The sequence below is a fragment of the Podarcis gaigeae genome, assembly GCF_964106915.1.
Source record: "Podarcis gaigeae genome assembly, chromosome: 14".
NCBI lineage: Eukaryota > Metazoa > Chordata > Lepidosauria > Squamata > Lacertidae > Podarcis > Podarcis gaigeae.
This window is the reverse complement of record NC_139690.1, coordinates 35,498,739-35,519,541: the sequence shown is the minus strand read 5'-3', so window position 1 is coordinate 35,519,541 and position 20,803 is coordinate 35,498,739. Positions and strand designations below refer to the sequence as shown.

The 20,803-nt window shown below is 43.7% G+C and overlaps 2 protein-coding genes across 12 annotated transcripts in view; one reads left to right on the top strand and one right to left on the bottom strand.

Moving 5' to 3' along the window:
* XPO6 (exportin 6) overlaps nucleotides 1-20,803 on the top strand; it is a 145,072-nt gene that overhangs the window by 56,251 nt on the left and 68,018 nt on the right. The gene's annotated exons all lie outside the window — the stretch shown is intronic.
* Nucleotides 2,501-20,019, bottom strand: LUC7L (LUC7 like). Of its 11 annotated transcripts, XM_083710965.1 has the most exons (13): nucleotides 19,704-19,940; nucleotides 18,003-18,073; nucleotides 17,658-17,742; nucleotides 16,909-17,003; nucleotides 15,662-15,760; nucleotides 14,312-14,422; nucleotides 13,001-13,144; nucleotides 11,229-11,405; nucleotides 10,859-10,947; nucleotides 10,277-10,306; nucleotides 9,032-9,202; nucleotides 7,900-7,961; nucleotides 2,501-4,452 (listed from the first exon to the last, which is right to left on the bottom strand). In XM_083710965.1, exons 3-12 carry the CDS (start codon nucleotides 17,659-17,661, stop codon nucleotides 7,934-7,936), a joined length of 948 nt encoding a protein of 315 aa, XP_083567091.1. In that variant the 5' UTR covers nucleotides 17,662-17,742; nucleotides 18,003-18,073; nucleotides 19,704-19,940; the 3' UTR covers nucleotides 2,501-4,452; nucleotides 7,900-7,933. The 11 variants fall into 11 exon arrangements, with proteins under 11 accessions (XP_083567091.1, XP_083567097.1, XP_083567098.1 ...); XM_083710971.1 differs by lacking the exon at nucleotides 7,900-7,961; XM_083710972.1 differs by lacking the exons at nucleotides 17,658-17,742; nucleotides 18,003-18,073 and having other exon boundaries at nucleotides 19,704-20,019.

The window sequence follows — 20,803 nt, the reverse complement described above, 5'->3', positions numbered from 1 at the left end:
TTGCATATGCTAATTAGTATGTGCACAATGGAGAAATAAGTCCTATACTTTAAATAGAAAAGCTCTCAGCACAGTGGGGAGGACTGAAACCCTGTGTCCCTGCTTAGCCTTTCCTTCACGTGCTTAAATGTTGATTGGCACCTTCAAGGACCTTATGGTTCTGTTTGTTTTACTACAGTCCTTCAAATAGAAGACTGTCCTCTCTAAAGGAGGGTTTGTGGGTACCCTAGTTGTGCTGGAGAAAACTATGACCTTGGCCCTACCTGTGAGTCTTGAAACTCATTCCTATTTACATTAATTGTCACGGGGAGAGTGAGAAAGGCAGAAATGTTGCTTCCTTTGTCTAAACACTTCTGTTTGGGTCAGAGCAATAAAGGGCACATCGCAGCAGAAAAGCACCTAGATTCCAGAGGCTTTGCTAGCTTTTGCGTTGGATAACATGGTGAATTGCAACAGAAAAACTTGAATAAGGGCTGCTGTTTTCCCAAGCAGCAGTTTAACAGACTTAGGTCATTTTGTTTGAGCTTCCATCTGGTGCAAGGACCAGAATGACACAAATCTTACTGAGTTTGTATTCAAGACGACATTCCTTGCCTCGTGAAAACGTGTTTCTAAGGGCCTCCTTTGTTGGGGATCTGGCATCCTAAGACATTCGCACAAGGCAAGTTGCTAGCCATGTGAAGATCTTAAAGCCCAGAGGAACTGCTGCCTTGTGGTTAGTGGTGAACTTTAGCATAGATTCTGAGGGGTGATGAACCTGGCCCAATTCTCTGGAGCAAACCATACACTTTTGTGGGCAGAAGGTAAATAGCCGCCCAATCTTAGGCACATTTGCTCTTTGAAGTCAGTCCCACTGTCTGCAATGGGGGCTTCTTTCCATATAAAGACCACAGGACTGCAATGTACACATCTCTAAAACAGTTGTTTTTTTAAGCAACTTGAGGGCACTTAGATTTTCCCACCGCAGGAGAGAAAACTATATGCCTAAGCAATGCAAAAGATTGAAAGCTAGGGCCCACATGTAGACAGGGTAGCTTGCATGAATGTTAATAATCTGCTCTGCTCCAATGCTACTTTACCCTCCTAGCAAACAGGACATTAGTCTGCTCTCCAGTTCTTTGGGTCCTTGAAGATGGGGAATTCAAGTTAGTTTGGTTGCCAGGTGATTAGTCTTGATGGCTTGGAAATCTCAGCATGCTGTCTGCTCCTGTGTGGCTGCTGCAACTGGCTGCTTTTAGGGAATAACAATTCCCTTCCCTATCCAGCCAAGCAAGAGGCCTGCTCACAGTTCAAGGATGCATTCCAGCCAGGCAAAAAGCACTCAAGGGCCCAGCACAGAATCACCAGGCATGTGAGCTGGAAAGAGTTTGGGCCACATTTAGCCCCTAAGCCTGTGCTTCCACACTCCTGTCTTACTCCCACCCCAACATGCAGAGGCTTTGGGGTAATTTGGGAATGGTTGAGGGACTTGGGTATGTTCAGCATGGAGAAGACTGAGCGGTTGGCCACCTTCAAAGATCTGAAGGGCCGTCACATGGAGGATGGAGCAGGCTTGTTTTCCGCTGCTCCAGCGGGGAGGGCCCAAACAAATTGATTCAAATGGCAAGAAGGGAGATTCCAATGAAGCATTAGGAAGAACTTGCTGACAGCAAGATCTGTCTGTGACAGTGGAACTAACTCCCTTGGATGACAGTGGATTCTCCTTGGTTGAACTCCCAGGTATCCAGAAATGAAAAACGCTTTGGAAGTCCCAAATGGAGGAACAGCACCTTCCTACCAAATAGCTCAAAGGAAACGGAGCATTTCCAGTGACCTCCGGGAGCAACTGAATGTCACGTGTTCCTTGGAAAAGAAATACAGAAAGGGATTAAGGAGGAAGAAATGAATAGAGCAGCTTGAATTTATAGTATCCTGGACAACTAGAACTGCAGATCTGCACTCATGTGGGACACTGCGACATTCTGCTGCAGCTCCCATTTGTGGTATAGCCCTGCCCTGAACATTTGCTGTAAAGATGACTAAAGTGGTGCTCTGAAGAATGCCATGTTTTTCTTCATGTGCCCAGGGTATCTATTGCATTAGTCCACAGAAAGGTTTCCCCATTCCTAGGTCCTTCCTTCCCATTTTTGCAACATCTGTAATTACCGTATTTTTTGCTCTATAAGACTCACTTTTTCCCTCCTAAAAAGTAAGGGGACATGTGTGTGCGTCTTATGGAGTGAATGCAGGCTGTGCAGCTATCCCAGAAGCCAGAACAGCAAGAGGGATTGCTGCTTTCACTGCACAGCGATCCCTCTTGCTGTTCTGGCTTCTGAGATTCAGAATATTTTAGTCCTCCAAAAACTAGATGCGTCTTGTGGTCTGGTGCATCTTATGGAGCGAAAAATACAGTAAACTTACTCCAGTCTCTTCAGTTGGTTGACAGTAAAGACAGGGCTGAGTTGTTCATGGAAATTTCAAGCATTAAGGGTTACACCAAAACAGACTGTTCACTCCGAGCCACAAAGATAAGCTTTTAATGTGAATAAGACTGGCAAGAGAAGAGCGTTTTACTTACATCTTTGTTACTTAGACCAATATCTCTCAAAGGCAAACAAAGGTGCTGTTAAGGATCAAACTGCTCATACTAAACATAAAAAGCCCACAGAGGGATGAATTCCTAATATTTTATACACTCAATATGATATGCCTAGCTGGCTTCTTACTGTGTCCTCTGACTTTCCAGAGGGAAACACATTCTAGGTCTGAGCATGCCCAGATATTACCTGTCCCAATGGGCAACTGTAGGTCTGAATCCGATTTCCCCAAAGGAAACACATCTGCTCCTTCTGCTGGCTCATTAGTTCTCCTGGTAGTCACTCACAAACACACAAAAGGCTGAGAGAACACACACTCAACCAGTCCTCTTGGGGCGGGGGCGGGGGAAGGTAGAATTCAGCAGTGAGAATAAAACGGAAAAGAAACTTGATTAAACATGCATTGATGAACACAATTTGCAGCACACAAAAAAAAAGAAAGAAAAGGGAGTTTCGGGAAGAAGAGGCACACAGGAATTGGTCAGTAAACTACTAGATAATTATACAAATAAAAAGTCAAAAACTCCTAGTACCCTGGACACCACTCTCTGCAGCAGCACCTTGACTGTTTTCTGCTGCTATCAGCAGTTATTAAAAGAACCTGAAGTACATGACTATGATTATGCCCCTCTACCTCTTTGACACACCCCTACCAGCTGTGTTTCAGGTTGTCACCGCAAATGCAGTCTTGGCAGCATTGCAATCTGCTTAACTGCCGCCAACAACAATAGTGCATCTTACTCCCCCACCCCACCCCTCTGTAACTGCAGAATCAATCTAGATGTGGGAGTTGTTTGTTTGTTCCACGACAGAGCTCCCCATGCCAGCTCCTCATCTGCCCAACTGGTAGAGTCATTCTGTGTTATTGTGAACACTGCCCTTAATGGAATTGCTCTAACGTGCCTTCCGGCTTGAGGCTGCAGTGTGAGGAATCCCATCCCACTTACACCAGGACCTCTCCGTCAGGGAACATTATTTATATTCAGAGGGATCAATACTGGCAACCTGGAAATTAGGAAGCAGACACAGAAAAATGAAGTCCCGAAGTGCAAAATTCACACTGATGAGTTGCATAACTTGACAAAATAATCCAATTAACATCCATTTAAATTTTAAATGCTGTGCTACTTTCACCAAGCTCTAAATACAACTACTACAACAAAAAAGAAGAAGAGATATTGTGCCATGTTGTACAGCTGTCCCAAAACAACTTTATTAAGCTAGGCTGTGGTGTAGGTTACTTTTGACCAATCTGGCTTGTTCATATTTAGCGAAGTCTTGGATATCAGAAACATTACATGAACCTGCCATATTTAGAAAGGGGGGGTGGGGAGTACCAGCGCTGCTGAGGTTCTTTAGTATGTTATGAACTCAAGTCTGCAATAGAAAGGCAAGTGATGTTTTAACATAGGCAGGTGGAGCATGAGTTTTTACAGCACGTTATGATCCCGCCACCCCCACATCTTCTGCCTGCTTCTGCTGCATTCTGCTTAAGTCGCTAAACTGCACTGAAGACCAGCGACTGAGCTTGTTTCTTTCAATTAAAAGACAAAAGTCTCAAGTCAACAGTATAGGAAACTGTCACACTACTGGCTTTGCTACCTGCAGAAACAATAGAAATTCAGAACTACAAAAGATGTGCTGTATTCAGTTAATATAAATGAGAAAAATCTGGGCTGTGTAGAACATTTCTCAAGACTATATATACAGTACAATACAGATCGCGTCCGGAGTTCAGATCTCGCCGGCTTCCCTCTCTTCAGATCTCTTAGGGTGAGATTTGCCATTCGTGCTTTCGTGTCGCCGTTCAGAAGAGCTCTTCTCTTTCTTGTCTCTTTCCCGTGATTTCTCCCTTGAAGACCGATCTCTAGAGGATCTGGAGAGGAAACCAGAGCATACTGTAGGGCTCTAGAATGGAAAGTGCGTGTGTGTCTGTGAAAACATTTCAGACCAGAAAAGGGAACTCTGGACTTAGCCTACCAATTCTCCTTTCTGGACCACGGGCAGAAAGACAGCCCAGATGGGGAGGAAGAGCCACCCTCCAGGGTTGGTAGACATTAAGCACAGGGTAAGGTACTACCTAAATCCAGAGTCAAGGTCAAGCACTAGATGCAGAGGTTCATAAGCTGAAATCTACAAGCTGCAATCAGGTTGCCCATGGAAAGACTATAGAACAGTTAACAATATCGCAGAACTGCAGAGTGGGACGGGACCACAAGGGTATCCAAGCCCAACCCCCTGCAGCTACAGGGATCTTTTGCCCGACGTGGGGCTCAAATCCACAACCCTGAGATTAACCAGTCTCATGTTCTACCAACTGAGCTATAGATATCTGTGCACAGCCCGTTTTGCTGGAAACAAAAAATGAGAAGCAATGCTACTCTGATCAAGACTGTCAAACAGGCTTAGGGCCAATAGTTTCATAATATGGTGCTGGTGCAATCAACTCCCCCCCTAAAAAAATCAATCCATTGAAGAAGGGTCCTGAATGGCCTGTCTACTCTTAAGTCCAAACACAGGACGAATGCTGACCTGAGGATAAAGCTGACAAGCTCTCCAATCAACATCACTCACAGAAGCAGCATGCCCACCCCATTTGAAAGATACAGGACTATGGTTAGAAAAAGACAAATTAGGCATATGCTTTGATTTCTAAAAGAAAAAATGGTGTTTCTTAAGTGGTCTGTCAGGATCCCTGATTATTTTCAAATGGACTGTGGAGAATGTGCAATAGAGCTGAAGCCTGCTGGATCAGGTGTGCTAGGAAGCTCCCTGCAGGGAACTCTAAATGTACCAGATGACTGGGATGCACATGGTGCTTTGAACTCCCAGTTTTGAGAGTTCAAAGCACTGGGCAACCTGTGATGTCAGGTGACTGACAGGTGTGTAGCCTCACCTGCCTCTTAAATTTGGCCCACAAGGTTAGATTCTGATAAGCCAAAAAGGTTCCATGCCCCAGATCCAGGGAATGGACCACAATGGCTCACTCTAGGATGAGATTAGTCAATCAAATTCCAGGCTTAGCAACATAGAGGAATAAACTCAGTGCAATGACTGCTGGGCCCATCTGCCCAGGACCAGAGAAGTAAACAATACAAGTTTGCAATAAAATGGATTTTGTTCAGTTATTTTTTTGTTCAGTCAAGCCTAGAAATTCAACAATGACATCAATATTAAACAAGGCTCCTTCCTATGCTTCTACACTGTCACAAATCTCTTCTTTTTGCTTCAGGGAGTTCCCCTGCTTCCCTCTTGGCTAGTAACCAATTTCTTTTGACAACTTGGTTTTTATACATCTCTCACACATATCTACTCCTGTTTTATCCCACAGTTCATCCTATACCTAGATATTTCCTTCCTTCAACTGTGCCATACACCGTGAAGCCAGCACAATGCAGGGTTAAGTCATTTGGCCTGTTTCCTGTTTCCCCCTCCCTCCCACCAAATCCCAGTTTACACAAGTGCTTTACAAGTACGACTTGTTCAGCTGTGAAGGTGTTTTATTTTAAATTTATGGTTTTTTTCTGCTTTACTGTCTTGGGCTTCTCTGGGAGGAACAGTGGGATAGAGATTGATTGATCCAACCAACAAACCTGACACAATGCCCATCGCTATCAGATTTGATGTGAAAACGGGGAGGTGACATATTGCCAGCCCTTTAATTAGCCGCTCTTTATGGTGTGAGACTCAGCAAGTGCCCAGTGATACTAGCCCCTGATGAGAGCCCCAATTGCTACAGTCACCATCTGTGAAAAAAGGAATCGTAACAGAGAGCCACTCTTGTACAGCGGTGGGCTTAGAAATGAGGTTAAGAACCCTGAGGCTGGATGAAGCTGGTGGCCCATCTACTCCAGCATGTTGTTCTCACAATGGCCAATCAGATGCTTATGGGAAGCTCACTAGCAAGACCTGAGCACAACAGCCACCTTTCCCCACTTGTATTTCCAAGCAACTGGCGTTCAGAGACATACTGTCTCTGACAGTGACCTGTGAAGGTGAACTTGGCACACCATTCTACAGGGGGAGTCCCACCCACCATATGCATATGTATATGTGCATACACTCTCACTCTCTATTTGTCATGCCTAATTTACTGCGGGACACAGGTGGCACTGTGGGTTAAACCACAGAGCCTAGGGCTTGCTGATCAGAAGGTGGGCGGTTCAAATCCCCACAACGGGGTGAGCTCCCGTTGCTCGGTCCCTGCTCCTGCCAACCTAGCAGTTTGAAAGCACATCAAAGTGCAAGTAGATAAATAGGTACCACTCTGGCGGGAAGGGAAACGGCGTTTCTGTGCGCTGCTCTGGTTCGCCAGCAGCGGCTTAGTCATGCTGGCCACATGACCCAGAAGCTGTACTCCGGCTCCCTCGGCCAATAAAGCGAGATGAGCGCCGCAACCCCAGAGTCGGTCACGACTGGACTTAACGGTCAGGGGTCCCTTTACCTAATTTACTGCACCTCATAGGGTCACTGTGCACCTTAAAAGCACCTCCTGTCTCACTGGAAGAATGGCAGAACATAAATGTATGAAATAAATCAAAGTTGTTACCTGGGATAGGGACTACCGTGACTACCCAAACGCTAAGCATGACAAAAGTGATCAGATAATACACACAGCGGCTTATAAAAATTCAAAGCTGCAATGTGGATGCCAACTTTGTCAGATAAGAAACAGAAGCCTTTCAGTCTTTAAAGCAAAAACCAACTAAGGATAGCTACAAATTAGGCTCTAAGCTTCTACCAAGCTGAGAAAGACAATCAGCAACTCAAACACAAACACAGCTTTATTTTACAGGGAGTTTCTCTACAGTGGACTTGGTTAACAGAATTGGGGGGGGGGTGTCAATATCAGTACTCCTACAATGCTTTTATTATTCTATGCTACACACAATAAAGCTTATTATTTATTAATTAAATTTATTAGTCACAGGTTTGCCAAAGCAACTCAAAACAACTTAAGAGTAGTTGGAAGTGTTGGCATCTAAAGGATAAACAATGCAAAAGCAGAAGATGGGAATAGCCCAAACATCCGCAAATTATTCAACTCTTTACCCAACACAGTCTCTTATGTATCATTTTACATCTTCTTGAAGCTTCAGTATCTATTGTTGAGATGTTGACTTTTTAGGGATGTCAACATATCAAAGTATGATTTCTATTTTAGAAGAAATAAAACACTTCATTTTCTTTTGAGACTTCTTGTGCCTTCTCATTTTTAATTTTTAACTGTTCCAGAAAACATGACTGATACAGTTCCTCCCCGCCAAGGGAACACTTTGAGATGGGCTATTGTACATTTGGGTTTTCTGAAGCATTCCCTTACCTGCTCTTTAGCAATAGTAATTACAGGGTCTTCCTCATTTCCTAATTGTCCAAACTTCTTTTCTTTATTGTTCATGTTCAAGACAGATTTAAAAAATGAATTTAGTATCTCAACCATGAGTCAATAATTTCCACATACCCCATTTCTAGAAAACCTACTTTCCATTTCCCTTCATAGAGCAGAGAACTGTAAATGCTCATCTACTGTTGACATTATCAATCCAGTGAACATGGTGAACAGAGACTAGGTTTCCCCAGGCTACCTGCAATACTGCTATGGATTACCAGCAGCTGGAAGTTACTAGGTACACCTGTATGTCAGGAGGCCACTTGGTTAACATGCTTGCATGCAGTAGATCTGAACTGAAGTGCTTCCTGTTAAGCTTCTCCAAGGATCAGAACTACAGTATTTTTAAAGAAGTAGAATCCAGTTAACCATGTGGTGGAGCAATTCTGAAGGATTTATAGCAAATCTGGGAGCACTTCTGGCCATGCAGCATGTTACTGCCCCTGTTCACATCAAGCCTACCTCCCTAATAGTAATCCTGGGTTATTGTTTACCCTCAAAGCAATTAAAGCACAGTGTGCCAGGCCACCAAAACCCACACAGCACCTGAGAGATCAGCGCTAGGGATTTGGGCCTCTCTCAAGTAGAAATGTATGTGCCTATCTCAAATCCAGTAGATCCTACCATTCCAAACAAACATTCTGGGTCTGAGAGAATTCTCTCTGCTACTTACAGAAGAACTAGCATGCTTTTGAGCAGATGCAAGTGTTGCAAAAAAGTAGGGAAGCCTTCTCAGGTGATGTGCAAAGTCACCCTTGCAGGTCTAGTCCACAAGAAATCTAGTGAGTCCCAAATGGCTTTTGGAGCTCATGGACAACATCTACACACCCTACCTTCTAGGATGACAATGGGAGAAAGCAGCACACGCCTTCAACTTCATTCCCTGCTTATTTGTATCATGTGAACCAGCTCTCTTCAACCCCACCCCATCGCAGCCTTGGGAAGGAGTTTGAACCAATCCCTATTTTCTCACTGTTTCTCCAATAGTCAGCTGGACTCCTTTCTCACGGCTAAACTACAAGTCAAAAAGCCTTTCCCCAAGAGGTTGCAAAAGCCAAGCCCCTACTTGTGTTTTGAACTCCTGTCTCTGGATCCCCGCCGGTGGCCTCGGCTATGGCTGCCGGAACGGCTGCGATGGCGCCTGTGCCTCTCTCGTTCCCGGGACTTGGAGCGGGACTTTCGCTTCTCACGGGAAATGGACCTCGAACGTCTTCGCCTCCGCTCTCGAGAGCGAGACCTGCAAGAACCAGGAACAAGCAGTATAAAACCCAGAGATATAGAGAATTTGACACAAACAGCTGCTGGATTTCCCCACTGCTGAATTTGGAAAGAAATTCAATTTCAAGTTTTTATTACATTCAGGGTTCTTCCTCCATTTTATCCTCACAAGAACCCTGTTAGGTAGGTTATGGCTGAGAAAGTGACTTGCTCAATGCCACCCAATGAGTTTAATGACCAGCAGGGAAGAAATTGAACTTGGGGCTAATATTGTTAAATCTGACCAGTATTGTAGGACTGCAACACCCTACATAAAAATATGCTTGTCTTAATGCATAAATGAAAAAGATATACCTCGCAGAACACCAATAGCTTCAGATTTGAATAAAAATATTTTGAACAGGCTTCCTCAACCCCTTATGCTGTCCAGAACATTTAGCAATGTCTGATTTGCCAATCACATTTAAGATTAATAAACAGCTAAAATGCTTCTATATTAAGAGTGACTCGCTGATTAAGCATTAATTCCAGTAATTTTAGGACCTTGTATGCTTCCTAACGCAATAGCATTCAGTACTTTCATTTCACTCACTGTCCTAGAACATCTCTTGATGACTTAATACATGTGGATTAATCCTTTGTGCATTTAGTTCAAGCAAGCTACTACTGTACTTGTGATTAAGTTGACCTCTTTTATATTTCATTACTGCAGAACAGGAACAGTTTCTTCCTCTTCTGCACATTTAGTACTCCCTCAGTTTCCAGTTCCTCCACAGAATCATGCTGAAAAGGCAGCCTTTACATCACCTCTGCCCAGATTATGCACTTCTTCCCCAAGAGCCTGGGCACTTCCTGGTTGAGGAAGATGCAAAGCTTCCATTTTAAACCTTTCAAATAATTGTGGTTTACCCACCCTAAATACACTTTCTTGAAACCACAAGCAAGCAATTGCTACAAACTGGAAAAGGCACCAGGGTTCTTCCTCCTCTGGTCCAATGATCAAACAGAATGGCAGAAAGAGAAAGAACCGCAAAGGGATGCCAGTCACCTTACCCAGAATGAAGAACCATCATTACTAACTTAAAACACTCACCTTCTGCGATCTCTGTTTCTGGATCCAGACCTAGCAAAAAACAACATTTGTTTCAAGCAAGTTAATGATTGATGGAGTTGTTGGAAACTTTCAAATGGACAAATATTCTTTTAGAGCAAAATAACACGTAGGAAAAGAATTCTAAATATCAGGAATTAAAGGCATGGATGATAAATATGTTAAAGCTGAATCAGAAAAACGGCTATGAAACAATTACATAGGGTGGCTATTTGATAAAGCAAGGCAGGTTTAATCACCTTTTTCAGGGCAAAAACCCCAGCTGTTCGGACAGTTGTGTCATTTGCTGCTTGTCTGCAGGGCCTGCTAGTTTTCCCCAAGCAGCAACATGCCCATTTCTCCCTCTCTGCCCCCTTCCAAAGCCCACACCTGACATTTTCTCCTGACTTGAGGGGAAGCAACCAGAATATATGGCCCTGACGTGCCATGCACTTCCCACAATCCAAGTCTGACTAATGCCCGCTCTTTGCCACACCATTTCTTTGAGATCTTCACACAGCAGCACAAGCACCCTCAAGCCACAGCACAACCTTCCACTGCAAATACTTCCTAGAGTTCACTCACCGTTGACCCGTTCTCTCCTCTCGCTCTCTTTCTTCTCTCCGTCTCAACCGGTCCTGATTCCTCTTCTCCTGTTTCTCTGCCACAGTTTTCTATGATAAAGATAGCAAACCTTGTTAAACGCGGCAGCGTGCTACAATACAAGTCTGACAAAAAAAACACAAGTTAATTCATCCTCTACCAGGATGGTTCTCCAATGGCTTGAGCACAAGACGGACAATGCTCCAAGTGCACAAGAGCATACTGCTCATGTAACCACATTTCACAGGAGCCATGAAGCAGGGCTACAGTCTCCCCTCAGGGCATCTGTACAGCAGAGATTGAACTGTGGCCTTCTGTATCCAAAGCAGCTGCCCCACGCCAGAGTTCTCACCCGCAACTGGTCCAGCTTCTCACGAATCTGAATGAAGCCCAAGTGCAATTTGCCTCCAAAGTGATCAGCAAGTCGGCGATCGTTATCATGGAGACCAAGGTATGCAGAGCAGACCTCACAGACACGCAGCTTCTGTTGCTGGAAACTGGATGCAGGCATAGAATTACGGTATTCCTCCTATGGAAGATCAGACAGCTGAGTATTAATACTTCGACAGTGCTTATCTCTTATGCTTTCATCTCTCCACCCTAAACAATTTCTCCCAGCTTATTAACACTGTACTCCTACCCTAGGGGTGGCACTGTGGTCTAAACCACTGAGCCTAGGGCTTGCCGATCGGAAGGGCTTGCCGTTTGAATCCTCACGAAGGAGTGAGCTCCTGTTGCTCGGTCCCAGCTCCTGCCAACCCAGCAGTTCAAAAGCATGTCAAAGTGCAAGTAGATAAATAGGTACTGCTCCGGCGGGAAGGTAAACAGCGTTTCCATGTGCTGCTCTGGTTTCGCCAGAAGCGGCTTAGTCACGCTGGCCACATGACCCGGAAAAACTGTCTGTGGACAAACGTCGGCTTCCTCGGCCAGTAAAGCGAGATAAGCGCCGCAACCCCAGAGTCGTTTGTGACTGGATTTAACTGTCAGGGGTCCCTTACCTTTACTTTTTTACCTACCCCAATATACTAGAAATAGTAGACACTATCTGACCTACAGCTCAGTTAATCCTGCACATATTGTGTTAGGATGCTAACACACCTTTACATAGAAGGATTTACATATGAAGTCACGAGGAAATGTTCAGAAATACTCAGAAGCTGTCATTTCAAACAAGAAAGAAAGCAATTAGTCATCAGTATTTCCTCTCCTAGTTTTGCTTTGAGACAACTCCACATTTTGCTTTAGTATGGTGCCAGTCAAGCTTGCAAAAATATATCATCTGTCTGACAATAAATGTTGGAAATGTAAAGAAACTGAAGGAACGTTCTTTCACCTCTGGTGGACTTGCCCTAGAGTTAAGGCTTTCTGGGAAATGATATATAATGAGTTGAAAAAGGTATTTAAGTATACCTTCCCTAAGAAACGAGGCCTTCCTTTTAGGCATTGTTGGCCATAGGGTGTTAAAGAAGGACCGAACATTCTTTATGTATATAGACTATATGGAACTAGCAGAAATGACTGGCAGAATCCGAGACCTGGGAGAGGAAGCAGTGGAAGAGGACTGGAAGAAATTTAAGGATTATTTACAAAAACATTGCAAATTGTATGAGTGTTAAGAAAGATGCAAGATTGTAAATAACATGGCACCACTAAGCTAGTTGAAAAGAATACGAAGACAAGTGAAATTTAAGAAAAGATAAATTTTGGATAAATATTATGTCTAAATTAAGTATTTAAGGTTTGGATAAAAGTATCTAAAGTTAGGGACACAATTGGAAAATTATAAAATAAGAATTGAAACAAGGTGATAAATTGCTGGTTAAAGTTTTATAAACCAGGAACGCAGGAACGAGAGACGTGAGGAAGTCCAAAAAGCGAAGAAAATATGGTTATTATCTAATTGATTCGGTTGTGGTATGCTTTTTGTATAAGGTGTAAGTGCTTTTTCTTTTTTTCTTTGTTGTTGTTCTTTTGTTTTTTCTTCTTTATTGTATTAAGAAAATCTTTAATAAATATTATTAAAAAAAAAAGTATGGCGCATTTTTGCAGCTAGAGCAGACTAAATAAAAAACGAATTGTAACTTTTATACAAAACATTATCAATAAGAAGACAGCAAAGCAAACCTCTGCTTCTTTCTTTTTTGCTCGGACTTTTTCGACTTCCATCAGTATCTTCTGAGATTCATCCACATTCCCTTCAGCCCCCAGCTGCTCGGCTTTAGCCAGAAGTTTGCCAATGTCTTCATTTAGTTCATGCACCTTTTCTGCCTGGAGAGGAGAGATGGTGTTTAGTGATCAAGGGAATACATTACATCTTTGGCGTCTGACTTTGGTCTGGGCACACAAGGAATTTAATGGCCCCTCCAGCTGTTTGGGGACTACAATTCCCATCATCCCTGACCACTGGTCCTGTTAGCTAGGGATGATGAGAGTTGCAGTCCCAAAACAGCTGGAGGGCCAAGGTTGGACATCACTGGTCTAAGGGAAAAGTTGCGTGAAAGATTCAAGGGAAAATGGGGAATGAGGTGTTCCCTTCTAATGCAGTAAACTGGCTTGAAGCCTGTTTCCTTTGGCTTTGCAATGCATTTCAAGCTACCTTGAGCACCTTTTGGAAGAAAGGCAGAACGCATACTGAAACAAAAATGAACCGCTTATTTGTTTATTAATTTATAAAGTGCTTGGGAGGCAAATGCCTCATCCAAGTAATCTTTTAAGGTAAGCTAACTCTATCCCTGGGGCTGATAGTGAATTTGTGATTGAAATATCACTGCAGCACCAGCCTTCATTACTCTGACCTTTGAATTTTCAATACCCACCCCATCCATGTGATGTCAATGTTTTAAAATGTTTATAATACTGTGTTTTAAATTGATGTAACCCACCCTGGGATCTTACAGTGAAGGCCAGTTAAAGAACCTAAGGGCTGGTGGAGGAGGGACAGAACAAAGCCCAACAAAGAAACCAAGGCAGCTGCTAAAGGACAGCAGCCTCCACTTCCTCCTCTGCAGCACAGAAATGCAGATGCTCCTGCAGTTCTCTGATCCTCCTTTTCCAGCCCCCATCAGGCTAGTAATATTTATTTATTACATGCTGGTAAGTGTTGCGGGCTTATTTATAAGGCTAGGGAAATTGTATTACATTTTATATCACACCGTGACATGAGCTTCAAGGCAGCTTGAACTAAGGACCACCCAACTTAAAGAGCTCATGCATTTAACCTTTACGGTAGGACCAGCTTCTCACGTAGATGCCGACTGAACTGTCTGGGAACATCTGGGGATGCAGCATTACTGAAGCTGGGCAAGTATGAATCTAATTGGTCCAGTAAATCAGAGGAGACTGGAAGCCCTATGTAACAAGAGAATAGGATGGCAACTGCTGATACAGCCTTTGAGAAAGGAGGCTGCCACACATGATTTTGCCCGACTGAAGTACCTTTGCAGCCACTTCAGCACTGATCTCTTCCTGTGTTTCTGCAAGTCGTTTCTTTGCCAGTTCAGTTCTTCTGTCACACTCAGCAATGAAGGATTCCAAGTGGTCCATTGCCTACAGATGTACAAACAAACAAAGCTGACACACATATAGGAAGGGTGTGCGCACAAAACGTTACTTCAATAGTCTTTTCCCTGTTGGAAGAGATGCCCCAAGATGAACACGATCCTCTTGTTGGTATTTCAGATCAAAATTGATAGTGACAGTAAGGGGCAGATGAAAGCAACTGATGGTGAGGTGGGAACAAGAGATGTTTCTTCAGGATGAAAGCAGAGGTGTGTTTAGAAAACCCATTTCTTCAGAGCACAAAGCAATATCCTAATGCTATTGTGATACATCAAATTATTAAACCCTAGCAGTGATGCTAGTTTGTTTAGTTCTATATAACAAACACCAAGAATGGCAAAATGGCAACAAAGACATTTCTAGGTAGAAGTTTAAAATAACTGAAATACTATTTACGCTGCTCTTATAATAGAATTCTTAGGTACAGCAGAGGATATATTGAGCTGGATTCCTCAGAAGAAAGAGTATTGGGCAACTCTGTTCAGTTAAGCATGTACTGGATACGACTGATGGGACCTGTAGTCCAGATCATCTGGAGGGCACCTGGTTGACAAAGGCTGCTTTAAAGCAGTGTTTCCCAACCTTTGGTTTCCAGCTGTTTTTGGACTACAATTCCCATCACCCCCGACCGCTGGTCTTGCTAGCTAGTGATGATGGGAGTAGTAGTCCAAAAACAGCTGGAGACCCAAGGTTGGGAAACACTGCTTTAAAGAGCTACAAGCTAGATTTAGCTCAGTGGTATTGATTACATGACCAGTGGGCTCCACTCTGATCTTGGAGTGCAGGCCTCAGTGACTGCACCTGTTTCAGTCAGAGCAGCAGCACATCCCATTATCAACAACAATAATATATGCCTATAAAAATAAACACTACATAGTCTGCAAATTAACCTGCAATAGTTTTATGGGCTTGTTGCATTGGGATTATTTGGAGCCAGTGCCCAGCATGACAACTTTGCTCTGAAGAGAAACCCTAGACACTTTGTGTCTAGTAACAAACTGCTCATTAAAATCTAAAGCGCAATGTTCTAAGTCTCCATCTGACAACCACTAGCTGTAACTGCATAGTTCAGAAATCACTGTTTTGTGAATGGTATAGAAAACCTCTGCTAACTTTTGCAGGAAGCTTACAGCGGGAAGTGTCACAAGATTAGCGAGAATATCAGACTTACTGTTGCCCAATCTGATACCAGCATTTCATTACCAGAAAAAAACACAAAGCACTTACGTCCAACTCAAAGAACAGGTCCCTCTCTTTACTTGCGATTTCATAATCTGCTCTTAGTGCCAAATCATGAATTTTTGTACACTCTCCAAGGTCCATGCGCTGTTGAGAAGGGGGAAAAGAAGACAAAACAAACTGAGATCTTTACATTCATGCAGAAATATGATTAGGCTTAGAGGAATGCATGAGCTAGGTTTGGAAAAGTGAAAAAGTAACTCTACCTTATACATGTTCATTTTGAGTCAGATGACATTAATATATATGGGTTGTATCCAACTAAGTTTTACTTAAAAGTATACATCATAATTAATGAAAGTTAGTCATGTTCATTCATTTCAATGGGTCTACTCTGAGTACGAATGGCACTAGATACCACCCTGCAGCTTTAAAATAATATACTTATTTAAAAGGGTTTTGTATTCTTTTTAACCATTTAAAATTCATTTGGTGTACTCGATTGTGGCCAATTATGCACTTCTGAAACATGCCAATTCAAAGATTCTGCCATTTCAAATACAAGGCTGAATTATATTCTGCTATATGTATTAATGCTCTGTGTATTTTTTGCTGAAGGTTGAGTTACTGCTGATACACATTTTATATGAAATTGTCACAAATAAAAGGGACACACATTACTAAGAGAACATCTTACTGCTTTTCCTTATGATGTCCCCTTTCACATCAGCTGACTGGATATATTTAAATTCTGCTGCCCAGGTAACTACTTGACAGCTGCCCATAACAGATGAGTTTAAGGGCTCAACTTAGCTACCTCAATTTCATAACCAGAACACTTAAGTGTGCATGTAGAGTTTTTCATAATGTTTAAGTAACGTCACACAGAATTCCACTGTACTCCAAAGTACTGTACAGTGGTACCTCGGGTTACATACACTTCAGGTTACAGACTCAGAAATAGAAATAGACTCAGGAATAGTACCTCGGGTTAAGAACTTTGCTTCAGGATGAGAACAGAAATCGTGCTCCAGCGGCGCGGGAAGGCCCCATTAGCTAAAGTGATGCTCCAGCTTAAGAACAGTTTCAGGTTAAGAACGGACCTCCAGAATGAATTAAGTACTTAACCTGAGGTACCGCTTTATTATGATCCTGATTATTAGAGAAATGGGAGGTTGCCAGCTTGACACCACTTGGGTTTTTTGAGTTTGTATAAATAGCTAAACAGAATGATTCCACGCAGGATTTAACTGTTAAACCATATATTCTGTAGCACCATCAGGAACGTTACTTACCGTTCCTGCTAAAATATCATGAGGGCAACAATCCAGAAGGTGGCTCTTGCAGACTCGTTCATCTGTGAACTTCACCCTTTGCCTCGTTTCATCTCCTGAAATTCATGTTTGATTATAAATATGAAAAAAAATTTAAAATGCTAAGCAAGGTAAACTGTGGTAAGTTTCTATTTCGCCTCATTATGCAGATAAAAATACTTCACGAACCCCAGAACTGCTTGAAGAACTACAAAGGCATTAGGTCGCAGAATATTCATTTTTCTTTCACAGCTGAGAATCGAAGCAAGTATAGCATTTACTGTCACATGCACCACTTACTAAGAATGGTGCTGACCACAAGAATGCCCGTAGCCAGACATCTATGTAAAATGACAGTAGAGTCAGCCAAGGATCCAGACCACAAAGAATTTTCTTCTGCATGGAGAAGGGTCTGGAGATATCAAAACCTGTGCTCTCTGAACACCATGAACAAAACAGATCAACACCTGGGAATTTAAATAAGCAGCCATTTATTAATTCACTGTCTTTTCAGTTAGTGCTGCTGCCTTGTACTGTTAACAAGCAATGAGGTGCCACAGGGCGACCAGACGTATTTTGGTATTGACCTGAAGAGTATAATTTGTTTTGCCCCTCCCCTTCCCCGCCCTCAGAAAACATTTTTACATTTGGGAGCCACTTAAAAACAAGCAAAACCAACAAAAAAAGGGAAGTTAGTTAATACACACTGCGAGCTCCAACATATACTATACCCATCTGCCTTCTTCAAGACCTCAGCTGCAGAATTTTTATGCCCGCTGTTGAAAAGTTTTAAAGGAAAAGTTTTCTTGCCCACACCTGCAGTAAGGAAGTCAGGGGAATGATACATAAAAAGTAAAGGCAAAGTGGTAATGGTATGTGACAATTGTTTTTTAAAAGCTAGTCTGTGTATGACTATAGATCAGGATTTGCAAGCATCCAGGATTAATGTTGTGTCTACTAAAAATGTATTTTTTTCCCTTTCTTTCTTTTCTAAGCTACACTTTTAAAGTTACTTGTGAAAAAAGCAGCAAACACTTTTTTTGTTATAACAGCTTTAAAAATTGGTTGTGACTCACGGCTCGATGAACATGAGGCTTTTCTGCAACTCCCTTGCAGATTGATGTAGGCAGGCAAAGATACACTGAACCTTTATAAATAAAATAGAGGGGCCACAATTGTTCAGTTTGTATGAAATAAAATTATGGGAAGCAATTCAAAAGCAACTCAAATACACAAAGAAAGAACGAGCACTTATTCATTTACGAAACAAAGTGCAAAATGTTATCTGCAGAGTTCTGCAAATGTGCCAGATAGTTGCCGATTCAAGTAAGGAAGCAGATACAAACCTTGACAGGAATGCACAGCTTTTCAAGGGAATGTCCTGGGGCTAGCACTAAAGTCCCGTTTCCATACAGAACAGGCCTAACTTCGTGCTTTTATTCACGAAGCATTACCTCTACAGGCGAGTCTACAAAAGAAAAGCCTCACCATATAAGACCAGAAAAAGTCAGGCTTTCAGCTCATGATACAGAGCTAAAACCAACAAATCTGGCATTTAAAGCCTTATGTTTCAGGCAGCTTTAAGTGTCCGAGTTATGGGATTTAATGTAATATGTATTCCTTGCCAATGCTTTCCAAGAGTGCCCTCAAAATGTACTGAACACACTAGATCCTAACTTACTCTGAAACAGCTGATTGTTTCCCTTATACCATCTGTAGCAGTGTTTTAGGCTACTGAGCAGATGTTTCCAGGAATTAGATGTTACGTCAAGAACTATCCCACCAGCTTTGGTGGGCATTTGGACTGGCACACCTTGAAGGCATGATAATGCAGGTGCTGGGGACTCGGCTACCCTGCTTAGGCACCTTCGTCCAAGCGCTGTGCTTGGTGACGCTCACCACCCACATTGCCATGACCAACAATCACTACACTGGCCAACTTGCCACACAGCCAAACTTTAAACTGGCCTGACAGGTTTGACTTCCGGCCAGTTAGCACCCAGCTGTCTTTTGCTATAAACTCTCCATATGGCTCAGCAGTAACATTGGCTCAGGCCAATGCTCCATCTACTCCTTCAAACATCCAGTTTCCAAACTGCCCCTTGGCAAACCTACAAGGAGGCCACAAAGGCAGGGAGCCCTCACCCCTCCCCTAAAACATACACAAGCACTTCTGGTTTTAAGAGGTAGACTTCTGCTGGACTTGGAAGCTCCACTTACCTATCCTGGCTAACTGAAAGAAGCAATTCAAAGTTGCCCCTCATTTTAGATGCCCATCAGCCAAAAACGTCCTTCTTATCCCCTTATCATATAATCCTAGGATAATCCCAAAGCCCCTCTCTCACAAATATGAGCAGGGAGGGGCTTTTCCTAGCAGGGTACAACGCAAAGACTCAAGCCAAGGACGTGTGAAATAAAACGCGCGTGGCGATTGGGGGGGCGGTCGGGCAAGAGCGCCTCTGAGCATATGCTGAGCGCTCACTCATCCCTGGCCTCCCAGAAACGGAACCCCTCAAACCTTATGGATTTATTAAGAAGAGAAAGAGCCGCTGCCTCTTTCAGGGGATGGAAAGCCTCAGTTTGCAGGGGAAGCGAGGCACTGCTGTGGGTGGGCCTCTGAGGCGAGGCCCCGCCGATGGACACCGGAGGCGGCGGCGGCGGGTCGCCTCCTCAGCGCTCCGCCACTGGAGGGGCCCCCAAAGGCTCTGTCCGCGCCAGGCCCGAGGCGCTCGCTCGCTTCCTTCCTGCAGGCCCCCGCCTCGCCCGCCCCTACTCACCGTCCCGGGCCGTGCCCATCAGCTGGTCGAGCAGCGCCCGCATCTGGGCCTGGGCCGACATGGCGGCGGCGGCGGCAGCTACGAGGTGAGCCGAGAGCGCGGCGGAGGGGAAGGGGGGGTTGGCGTCTCCTTGGAAACCAGGGGAGCGCGGCGGGGTGGGGGGAGTGGAACAACGGCGCGAGCCCAGGCCCGCGGAGACCGACCCTAGCGCGGCCTCTCACTCGCTACAGCCTGCGCAGGGCACGATGGGAAGTGGGGGAAAGGGGGAAGCCGAGGCGGAGGCGGCCGCCGTCTTATTCGCATTCCTCCTCCAACCATCAGCGCGAAAGGCACTCTGGGGGTTGTAGTCCCGAGCCGAGCCGGAGCCCGCAGTGCACGCTGGTTGCTGCAGTTCGGTTCTGAGCGGAGCCTGGACTCGCCGCCCCTCGCTGGTTTTGTTTATATCTTCAGTGTTTTTGATTTTTGTTGGTATTTTTAATATGAACATGTTATATTTATATTTTTGTGTTTTTACTTTTTAAATTTATATCCTGGCCTTCTTCCCAAAGGACTGTTTTGTGCTGACTACTTAAGATTTTTTTTTATGGTTAACCTGTATATAAACGTAGTCCGAGTAAAATAAATAATGTTCATTTTAAACATGCAGGGCAGTGCACTCCGAGATTTGAACACAAGGCCTCGTTGCACCTTGTCGACTTAAGGAAAGTCCCTGTGTAAGATAATCAATCAATCAATCATTTATTGTATTTGACTAAAAGCCATTGCAAATCCAGTTACAGAACCAGCAAGTCCAATAAAACGTATTAAGAAAGATCCAGAAATAACAATTTGCAATCAATCAATTAATGAATCCCCCGCAAAATCTATAGCGTTGTCTTTTATGTGATTAGCACGGATACTTATAGCGGCTTACAAGACTATCGTGCATTCATTCTGCCAGGGTTTCATTTCAGCCTGGACATCTTACCAGGACTTCCCCTGCCTCCCTTCTCTCTGTAACAGGACACGTCTCCTACTTAACAGAAGACAGTCACGGAGGACAGCCCTCTGGTGGGCCATTACACGATACAGCACAAGGCAAAAGAGAGAGAAATGGATCC

Excerpts from the sequence above, each read along its gene's own strand:
- LUC7L (XM_083710964.1), bottom strand. The coding sequence starts at position 19,764 with ATGTCGGCCCAGGCCCAGATGCGGGCGCTGCTCGACCAGCTGATGGGC. Across the intron at positions 13,145-14,311 it reads GTGCTGAAGTGGCTGCAAAG|GCAGAAAAGGTGCATGAACT; the intron begins GTACTTCAGTCG and ends TCTCCTCTCCAG. Across the intron at positions 10,307-10,858 it reads GAGGAGAGAACGGGTCAACG|GTCTGGATCCAGAAACAGAG; the intron begins GTGAGTGAACTC and ends GTTTTTTGCTAG.